The 11,084-nt window shown below is 36.9% G+C and overlaps 1 protein-coding gene across 2 annotated transcripts; it reads left to right on the forward strand.

The window, feature by feature from the left end:
• Nucleotides 1–4,698, forward strand: LOC144997637 (ABC transporter G family member 1-like). 2 transcript variants are annotated; one of them, XM_078957519.1, is made up of 8 exons: nt 1–338; nt 463–542; nt 1,907–2,371; nt 2,469–2,555; nt 2,846–2,962; nt 3,048–3,245; nt 3,755–3,841; nt 3,937–4,698. In XM_078957519.1, exons 1-8 carry the CDS (start codon nt 65–67, stop codon nt 4,567–4,569), a joined length of 1,941 nt encoding a protein of 646 aa, XP_078813645.1. In that variant the 5' UTR covers nt 1–64; the 3' UTR covers nt 4,570–4,698. The 2 variants fall into 2 exon arrangements, with proteins under 2 accessions (XP_078813645.1, XP_078813646.1); XM_078957520.1 differs by lacking the exon at nt 463–542 and having other exon boundaries at nt 213–338.
• Nucleotides 4,699–11,084: the final 6,386 nt, after the last annotated feature.

The following is an 11,084-nucleotide window of genomic DNA, read 5'->3' on the forward strand; positions in this document are numbered from 1 at the left end:
TCAGAATTTTCATCTCTCTCTCTCTCTCTCTCTCTCTCTCTCTCTCTCTCTTTTGTGCTTTGATATGGGTAGTCAGGTACATATCAATGGAATTAGTCCAGAACCAGACGTCGAAATTGTTGAGTGTGAGTCGGGTGTTGTGGAGGACAGGAGGAGGTTAGCGTACTTGACATGGGAAGAGCTCGGAGTAGTTGTTTCAAGCTCAGAGTGGAATGCAGGGAAAGATGGATGTAAATCTATACTTTCTGGTGTCTCTGGTTATGCTAAACCTGGAGAGATTGTTGCCATTATGGGTCCTTCTGGTTGTGGGAAGTCCACACTCCTCGATTCATTGGCTGGTATATAATTCTCCACTTTATCGTACATTACGGGTTTAATGCATATAATTCTCCATTATATCCACTTTATCCCTACATTACATCTTGTAGATGATTTGCGTGTTTAATATTAATTAATTGTTAGGGAGGTTGGCTTCCAATACAAGGCACAATGGACGAGTTTTAATTAACGGACAAAAACAGAGGCTTACGTATGGCACTTTGGTATGGAAGCAAGCAATCCTACGCTGAATCACTTGTTTTTTTTTTATTTAATTAATGGATGAAAATATCCGTTCTCATGATGAAGACAAATAAAGCACAAAAGTGGCATTTTTTTCTTCCATATTTGAACCCATTTTTTACAAAATCTAGAAGTTATGTGTTTTCTTGTGTGTTGAGCTATAGATCTAGTCATTAGTCCCTTTATTTTATTTTATTATTATTTTTATCATAGCTATTAGCTATACCTTTTTATTTTACTGTTTCCTCAGTGAATATTGAAGTGGGTAGGTATATTTTTCTTTTTAATTTTCTGACATAAGAAAAAATAAATAAAAAATGAACGAACTCTACATTAATCGGTTTTATTCTTTTCATGCCTCCCCCTAGCCTATCCCTCCCATTTTCCCCGGGTTTCATGATCACACACAAAGATATGATGAGAATCACAAAATCGAAGAAGATTTGACTTTAGATGTAAACAGACCTATATAATGCCTTCAGAAAAATTCCAAAAACATAGAGATCGATGTTCAAATCGTTTATGATGAACTATTTGTTACTTGTTTCAACAGTTCTTTATGAACTTCAACTCGATTTTTCAAGGCAGTCATCTTGGTTGTTTACTGCAGATTCAGAGTAAAGATCTTCCATTGTGTTGATTCCTTAAAAGATTCTCTGAGTTCAATTCCTTTTTATCTTGAAGCTTGCTTCTAAAGCTTCTCGGAGATTGTGTTTATGCTTTATAAGCTGTTGTCGGTAGTTATATTCAATGCTCTTCTTGTTCTTTAATGTTGGAGATGGATTGTGTGGTAGGAGATGGACCGTGGTAGTTATGGGAGATGGAGGTGAATTAAATAATAATAATAATAATAATAATAATAATAATAATAATAATAGAAAAAGCCACATAGACACGTCAGTGTCGTTTGGACACATCACCATGTAACATGTTCACCTCTTCAGTTAGGCTTTCAGCGATGCAAATGAAGGCTCCCCATGGGCGAGAGAAGAGAGGAAAGAGAAACTAGGATAATGGGTTTTCAATGGCTGATCATTTTATGTTTTCTTTGTTTAATTTTTTTTTTTCGAAAATAAAATCTATTAAGCTATGACACTATTCTTTTCTACCTTTTTACAACTCGGATGCTAATACTTTCTCCAGTCTATGTGAATTCAAAAAATCTAATGTGACAACATGTTAAGTACATGATACCACTCTTTTCTTATGGAGCAATGATCTTTTTGACATGGATTTTTAGAGTTTAAAGACCCATACTACAAGAAAATAACTTAAATGACCAAAATATATGTCAAAAGATAGTTTGTTAGGCAACAATATGACAATAACTTTATATCTTACGTAGGCATATATGACTCAAGAGCAAGTTTTAATGTGGACGCTAACTGTGAAAGAAGCCGTCTACTACTCAGCTGAACTCCAACTGCCCAAGTTGATGCCAAGATCCGAGAAGAGGGAGAGAGCGGATAGAACAATAAGGGAGATGGGGCTCCAAGATTGTGTAAACACTAGAATAGGAGGCTGGGGTGTTAAAGGACTTAGTAGTGGTCAAAAGAGGCGTGTAAGCATCTGTTTAGAACTCTTGACACACCCCAAACTTCTGTTGCTTGATGAGCCTACGAGTGGTCTTGATAGTGCAACTTCGTACCATGTCATGAACAAGATTGTGAAGCTCACTCGGCAATACCAGATGACGGTTTTAGCAGCAATCCATCAACCTAGTAGTCAACTTTTTGGACTCTTAAACAATCTTTGTCTTCTCTCTATGGGGAAAACAATATACTTTGGTCCTACTTTGGCTGCAAATCAGGTTATATTTATCTTCATCATGTATTGATGAAATATATTATAATAATTACATATCATACGAAGATGAATTTAATTATAACTCCTATTGTTATTTTCAGTTTTTTGCAGTAAATGGTTTTCCTTGCCCAGATCTCCAGAGTCCTGCAGATCATTACCTTATGACAATCAACATAGATTTTGATGAGGTAGGTTACAATTGTTAAATCTCGGTCATAGAAGCTTGATAAAATTAAAAAAAAGAGAAAAAAATGTTATCATGCTATATCACGTTTCGAATAAAAAGTCAAAATTATTGTAAAGGTTGCTATCTATGCGTCGTCTAAGTAGTACTTCATATATACTCATAGAATTCAATATGACATCCTTAGTTTTAACTGAAACTTCGTTTTACTGAATCACAAAGTTCTTGTTATATCAATGTTTATTCAACTGATGCTCTTTTCCCACTATAATCCCTTTCTTGCTGTATAAAAAGGACACTGTTCGTGGAGAAGTTCCTGCTGAGCACGTAATCAATGCACTTGCTGAATCTTACAAGTCATCCGAGATATATACGGAAGTGAAAAGTGAAATATCCACTATATGTGAAGAGGTACATGATACTTGCTTTGTTCTATCTTATAAGAAAGGTTACATTATAGTAGAATATAATAAAACGAATGTGTTTTTTTTTGTAGAAAGGAGACCTAATTATGAGAGAACGAAGCCTACAAGCCAAATTCATTACACAATGCTCAGTATTATCCCAAAGATCGTTTATAAACATGTCCCGTGATCCAGGATACTATTGGTTGCGCCTTGGCATATATATTGGGTTTGGTTTTTCGCTAGGAACAATCTTTTTCCAAATTGGTTTGGGATTTGGCTCTATTCATGTAAGTTCTTCATCGAGCTTATTCTTAAAGGGGAAAAGATAGAAGCTCGCAAAAGCTCTCTGCCAAACATGCCCAAAATCTCGTATTTTATGTTAAAATTCATGGTAGTAAAGAAGAAACAAGCACAAAATAATAAGCGTCTCATATGCAGATTTCCAGGTGTTTTTTGAAATTCACTTTGATTTATTGTTTACTATTATTCGAATCATGGATCATTAAGAAATATAGGAATGCAAGTTTTATGTGGGAAATCATTTGATTGGAGAACTACAAATTTCTCATCACTGCAAATATTGAAAACTTTCGGTATTTGCTGAAAAGAAATCGTCACACTTATAAAGTAGGATCACACATACGGCTTTTGGTTGCAATTTTATGTAGCTTGTCACCAATTTCTACCACCAAGATCAATTTTGGATAAAATATTGATGAAGAAAAACAAATTGGTGGTGTTTCTAATCATATGGTGACCTACTGAGAATAGTTTGTTTTGTTTCCTAATGATGCAGGATAGGGTTTCAATGATCATGTTTGTTACATCATTCTTGACCATTTTAGCCATTGGCGGGTTCCCCTCCTTTGTGGAAGAAGTAAAAGTTAGTTTACATATCTTATATATTCTTGTTCTTGAATAAAATAATGCACTTCAATTATTTTCCTACTCTAATAACTATATCATAACTACATATAGGTCTTTCAATGGGAAAGATTAGATGGGCATTACACGGTTGGATCATTCGTTATCAGCAACGCCATCTCTTCAATACCATACCTACTTCTCATCTCCGTAATCCCAGGAGCAATAGCTTACTCGCTCATGGGACTTCAAAGAGAACCCAAATTATTTATCTATTTTGTGTTAGTAATCTTTGCGTCAATGTTGTTGGCTGAGTGTCTTATGATGATTGTAGCTACCATTGTTCCAAATTTTCTCATGGGGATCATATGTGGTGCTGGAATCCAGGGATTAATGATACTATCGTCAGGGATCTTTCGACTGCCAAATGATTTACCCCATGTTATATGGAGATACCCTATGTACTATATTTCTTTCCATAAGTACGTATTACAAGGATTGTATAAAAATGAGTTTGAAGGGCTAAAGTTCCCTGAGTACTCAGGAGGTCCTCCTACAATTGATGGTGAGATAATATTGAAGAGTGTATTGCAAATCGAGATGCAATACTCTAAGTGGGTTGACCTAGGAATCTTGTTTGGTATGCTTGTTGCATACAGGATAATCCTCTTCTGTACTATTAAGATAATAGAGAGAGTGAAACCTATTATTAAAGATTTCATGTCGTGTTATAGTTATAGCAACTAGAAATTCTTCTACAGGATCCCATGTGTTGTTTGTTTCACTTCTTTTGTCTACGTGAACCACATATTCCAACTAAATGTGTCTAGGAGCGCGAAGAAGTTCCTTTCAATATAATTATTGTATTTTTCTCTATTCCATTAACGTTGATCATGTATTCTAATACTATATACTGAAGTTCATCAAGCCACTATTCCAAAGTTTTCTTTCGGCTATTTAGTTAGCAGCTTTCTCTTTATTTTAGTATGCCGTGAATTTGTGATCAATTAAGCATCAATTGTTTTTCCCTTTGAATATTAGAAAACAACACTTGCCACCAATTGTTTGTGTGTAAATTCCATGGTCTTTGTTGATCTGAAAGGGTGGTGTGGAACCCAAAACACGTAGGGGTAGCCAATGTGTTTTGTATATTATGTTGACTGGTTGGATCCTATTGATGCTCAGGTTGGGTGGTGAACTTCGGTTGATTCTGTTCTTGTCTTAGTTGTTCGACTCGTGAGTAAGATGTGTAACTCGATCGCTTGTTGATAGGCAAGAGTCCCATTTTGCCTTGGGAACATTCATGTGTACTTTCAGTTGTCAGATAACCCTATTGAATTGAATTACATAGAATTAGAATTTTGGTGTAGCCCTATTGTCTGTTCTTTTATTCTTTTTTGATATGGTTTTAAGGCGGAGCTAAATATTCGATGGACTATGTGATTCTATTTTAGGTAAAGTCCATGAGAATCAAGGATTGTAAGTGTTTTTGTGAAGCTAGTTTGAGATTTTAATGTAGTAGACGAAAACCGGTGGTAGTTCAAACCTTAAGCGGGAGAGAACTGGATATTCAGATTGGTGATTCGAAGGATGGTTTGACTTGCAGTTTCAGCATCATGGGTTAGAAGATTTTTCAGTTCGAATATGAAAAATGGTTGGTTCGGGTTTATTGATGCCTTAAGAGAGAACATGAATTTTTCATGAAAGTGATCATGGTTGCAAGTTTAAATAGTGTATCTATGAAGGGTGTAACACTCAGTTTTGAATTTGCTTCATTATTCGGGGTTACGACCCAATCAAGAGTTGTTATGAGGCTTAGGGCCTTGGCAAAGAAATGATTTGGCCCTTTTCGGATGTGGGTGTTATAATTTATTTGATATAAGTGTTCGATGGTATTTTTGGAGCCCAAAGGTATAATCGTATTTTGATAACATGGTCCTTTATGAATTTTGGACTTTGTTAGAAGTTTAGGGCTTTTTGCCACCTTTCCGTGGATATAAGGTTCGTTGGAAATAGACCTCAGATAAGGAAGTTAGGGCATTGGAAATAATGGTAGAAATGGTCCCTAATTGAAAAGATTGCAAGATATGTCTGTGACATCCCCAAATTCACGGCAAGAAAAGACCAATTTTGTTTATTTTTTATTTGAAAATCAGAGTATATTGTTAAAGAAATATAATGCGGAATTTGTTCCCAAAAAAAATATGAAAAAGAATTTATCAAAGCATTTCCGTAGAAATGTATTATATTAAAAACTTTGGGATATCATTGTTAATACAGATCAAAAGCATAAACATAAACAACATAGGCATTATAATATCTATTTATTCTATTAGTCTATAATCCATTGATCTCTCATCAGATCATCACTCATGTGCTCTCTTTCCACTACCTATATATGAGAAAACTGAGTGGGTCAGGCTTGGGAGCCTGGTGAGCACATAGGGTTTTCAACCCGTAATAAATAAGTTTATTAATTTCATTAACCAAATATAACCCGATTACCCATTCCCGTTATTCTCACTTTACGTCCCTAAAACACCTATTGTAAGGGATCTAACCTAAGGATTATCATTGGGATGGACACCACTGCTAAGGGGTTTCCTCAATAATAAATTTCGTAAGGCAACCATGAGGGGGATAGAGTACACCAGTGAACACATCATTCACAAACACCTACAGGTTGCGGGCCTGCTAGCGTTCCACTTGACTGTCTAGAATAGTCCGTAGTTGTCATCTATACTCTACTAGATGACTGGATCAACAACAACATCGAGGCCTCTCATCATGTTATTTCATCACACACCAACTATTTCATTTACCCATGTTTTACCCCAACATATTTGTAAATATAAAATACATATACAGTTTAAATCATTTAAAACATGTATAATAGTGTTTGTCTAACATAGATAACAAGTATACAGACAATATGCACACCTAGCATGTAATTTATATAAAATACTTCATATCTATGCGTAAGATGAAAATAAATATGCACTCACTTTAGTAGCGGGAGTAGATAGAATCTAAAAACGGTCAACAGCTCGTGATCGTCGGGCTCGGGACACGAAACGACTTCAGAAAACGAGAGAGAAGGAAGATTTGGTGTAAGAAGTGAATGAGGTTGAACTTGCTATTTATAGGCTGATTTCGGCCCATTCACGTCGTGAGAGTTCATTTCTCACGTCGTGATCCATGGCTGAATCACCTCGTAGCTTCATCATCTGTGTTCTAGGCTTGAATAGTGTATGTTTGACTCCTCACGTTGTGAGAATTCATCACGCACGTCGTGAGCTTTTTAGTTATCATTTCCGTAGACTTCTAGCTTCGAAATGTGGCGTTTTTACTCCTCACATTGTGAGAAAAGAGGCTCACATCGTGAGTCCAATCAATTTAGGGGTTCTGACACGTGGCATGCTCTTAGACAGTTGTATCTTCGGAAGGTCATAACTTTTGCATACGAACTCCGTTTTTGATGTTCTTTATATCCACACGTAGGTGGAGACGTACCCTACATGTTCCATTTAGACCCCTAATGATAAAAAGTAGTTTATCATAAACTCACTTTTTACGACTCCCAGTGTCGTGCTAGTTTTCACGCGAAACTCCGATAGGTCATATCTTCTTCGTTATAACTCGGATTTCAGCATTCTTTATATCTCCGGAATCCTTGTCCCGACCATTATAAATTTCTTCATTGATATTGGACCTATTTATTATTTTATTTTTGACACTTATTTTTATTCTTAACTTATTATATTTTATAATGAAGTATAAGGCACATAAAATCACATAATATTCAAATAATTCCTATTTACTATTTCAAAGTAGGTTATAAGTGTTGACCCTAACTATTACACCATTAAATTAATGCTTAGCCTAGAGATGTGGGCGTTACAATTCTCTCCTCATTAGGATGATTCCGTCTCGGAATCATGCATCTACAAAGAGATGTGGGTAGCGACTCATCATGTCACTCTCTATTTCCCAGGTGAGGTTCAGCCCATTCGTATGTTTCCAGCGCACAAGCACTAAGTTAACCATCTTGCGGTGCAACTTCTTATTCTTACGGTCAACAATCACCTCAGGCTCTTCAATTAGCCTCTTATTTTCATCCATCCTTAACTTTGAAATCAGAATTATATCAGGAATTTCTCCCGTAAACTTCCTCAAGTAACATACATGCAAAGTGTTATGAATACCATCTAGTTCTTCCGGCAACTCTAGCTTGTAAGCTTGGTTCCCAATCCTATGAAGAACTTTGAATGGTCCTATAAACCTTGGACTCAACTTTCCTCTCTTTCCAAATCATATAAGTCCCTTCCATGGTGAGACTTTGAGCAAAACCGAATCTCCAACTTCAAATGTCAGCAGTCATCTATTCTTATCAGCATAACTCTTTTGACGATCCTAAGCTGCTAACATCCTTTCCTTGATCACTTTCAGCTTTTCAGCAGTCTAATGGACTATCTCGGGGCCCATAAACTGCTTTTCTCTAGCTTCAAGCCAACAAGATGGCGTACGACACTTCTGTCCATACAACGCATCATAAGGTGACATCTTAATGCGCGAATGATAAATGTTGTTGTAAGAAAACTCTACTAGAGGTAAGTGCTCATCCCAGTTACCTTGGAATTCTAGCGTACATGCTCTCAACATATCTTCTAGTTTTTGAATCATTCTTTCGCTCTGACCATCAGTCTGTGGATGGTAAGATGTACTTAAACAAAACTTCATACCCATTTCTTCCTGTACAATTTTCCAAAACCTTGACGTGAAACGACTATCATGATCTGATACAATCATTAATGGTACACCGTGAAGTCTTACCACTTCCTTCACGTAAGCATTTGCAAGCTTATCCATAGACCATTTCTCATTGGCTGCTATGAAGTGTGCACTCTTTGTAAAACGATCCACGACTACCCAAATCATGTCATGACCGTTCTTTGTTTTGGGCAGTTTAGTCACAAAATCCATGGTGATATCTTCCCATTAACCCATAGGTATAGGTAAAGGTTCTAAACTCCCATAAGGTTTCTGATGTTGTGCCTTAACCCTTGCACATGTTACACATTCAGCCACATACTTTGCAATGTCGAGCTTCATCGTCGGCCGCCAGTAGTAGGGTTTCAAATCCCTATACATTTTAGTGCTACCTGGATGAATCGAGTACATGGTTTTGTCAGTTTCTTCCATCAGAAGATCCCTTATTCCTCCCATCTTAGGTACCCAAATTTGTGACATCCCCAAAACTACGGCCAGAAAAGACCGATTTTGTTTATGCTTTATAAAAATCAGAGTTCTTCTTTTAATAAAAATGTTGCGGAATTTGTTCGCAGAAAAACATTATAAATACGTTATTAAAACATTTTCGAAGAAAGATATTTTATTTGTTTCAAAACGTTTGGGATGTCATCGTTAATACAGAAACATAAGCATAAGCATAAACAGAGCTTACATTTATTTACACTAGTGATCTACATCTCTTTAAATCTCTCAGTGTAATGTGACTTCGTATCAACACCTGTGATATAAATAAACTGAGTGGTTCAGGTTGGGAAACCTGGTGAGTACATAGGGTTTTCAAACTCACAATAATATAATTATTATGTTTAAACAATCAAACAATAAACCCAATTACCCATCCCCATTATCTTCTTTATTCTTAAGGATCTACCCTAAGAATCAACTATTTCTCATTCATTCATTCCTAAGGAAAATCCTAAGGAAACATCATGAAGTCCATTGTTACCAATGACACATTGGTCAAGCGCAGCTGCTAATCTTGTCAATTAGGCGCAACTGCCAGAATTGGGACATTTTCTATGAGGCGCTTCTGCCGGTATTGACCTTTAAACGCTACTGTCATGGTCATAAGGCTCCCTATTAGGCGCAGCTGCTGATACTGTCCTTAGAGCGCAGCTGCTTGGACGTTTACCGTAGATCTAAAACATCTACGGGTTGTGGTGCAGCTGCCAGTGCTCATCTCTACGGTACTAGGTCGATTGCTACCAATGTATACCTATAGGGCACTAGGTCCATGCTACTAATGTTCCTATATTTCAGCTATTATCCCTCATCGTTCATTTATCCATGTTCTACCCAACATATTTTGTAGATATAAAATACTTTATACAGTTTACATCATTTAAAACATGTATAAAAATCTTTCACCAGCATAGACAGCAAGTATTCAGACAATAAGCACACATAGCACGTAAGTTATAATAAAATACTTCATATCTATGTGTAAGATAAAAGGGACCATGCACTCACTTGAAAGGTGGTGACTCAGCACTCGGACAGCGCTTCGATACTCTCAAAACAATTTCCTTCAATAAAACCTAGTACCAATACCACTAGGGTTTAGTCTAACGATAACCACGACAAATTAATTAGTCTGACTATTATTATTATTATTATATAAGCGTTAATAACACTCAATATAACTCATAATAATAGCCCAGATAATTATTTTAAGGACCTAATAACATTCCTATAATTATTTGAAAGCTATATTAAAAATTGTGTAAGCGTAGCACACTTACAGCGAATTTTATCGAAAACCGGAACTTAATTTGGAGCAGCGTTTCGAAACCGAAAGACTCTTTTTCTTGGGACTCCGGAAGCCTCGGGGATTCCCTTGGGAGCTAAGGGGTTTTCCTAGGGTTTAGGAGTGGTTTGGGGAGCTAGAGAGAGAAATTAGTAAGAGAAAGAAGAGGTTTTGGTTTGAAAAACTCGGAAAGGCTCGCACCCTATTTATAGGCCGGAGGACCTCGGAGTACGCTGGGCGTACCGGGGGTACGTTGGGCATACTCCTCAGATGAGGATGCCAGCTTGTAGCTAGCTGTCTCGCACACCGGTGGTAGGAAGCGAAGGTACGATGGGCGGACTAATCTCGGATGCGGGGCGTAATTCGAGGGTGACACGTCGGTCATCAGATGCGAGACCTTGGGGAGCAAGGGAAGGCTAGGATCTCGCCACGTCATCACTAGCTTCGCAAATTGCACTCTCAACTTCTAAAAATCGTAAGATTCACATACGAGCTCCGTTTTCGACATTCTTTATATCCACACGAAGGCCGGAACGTACTCTACAACTTTCATTTAGACTCCGTTGGCTAATTTTGAATCTATTTTTAATTTTATATTTTTAACAGACCGGGACAGGATTGGTCCGTTAAATCCTCATAACTTCTTCATCCGACGTCCGTTTTCACCCATCTTTTTCTCGTTACGCTACTCTTAACGAGATCT

This window comes from Lactuca saligna, chromosome 5 (genome assembly GCF_052625555.1).
Source record: "Lactuca saligna cultivar CGN05327 chromosome 5, ASM5262555v1, whole genome shotgun sequence".
Classification (NCBI taxonomy): Eukaryota; Viridiplantae; Streptophyta; class Magnoliopsida; order Asterales; family Asteraceae; genus Lactuca; species Lactuca saligna.

Coding starts and splice junctions, on each gene's coding strand:
- LOC144997637 (XM_078957519.1), top strand. CDS start 65: ATGGGTAGTCAGGTACATATCAATGGAATTAGTCCAGAACCAGACGTC. Junction 2,963..3,047: donor TATCCACTATATGTGAAGAG/GTACATGATACT, acceptor TTTTTTTTGTAG/AAAGGAGACCTAATTATGAG. Junction 3,246..3,754: donor TGGGATTTGGCTCTATTCAT/GTAAGTTCTTCA, acceptor CTAATGATGCAG/GATAGGGTTTCAATGATCAT.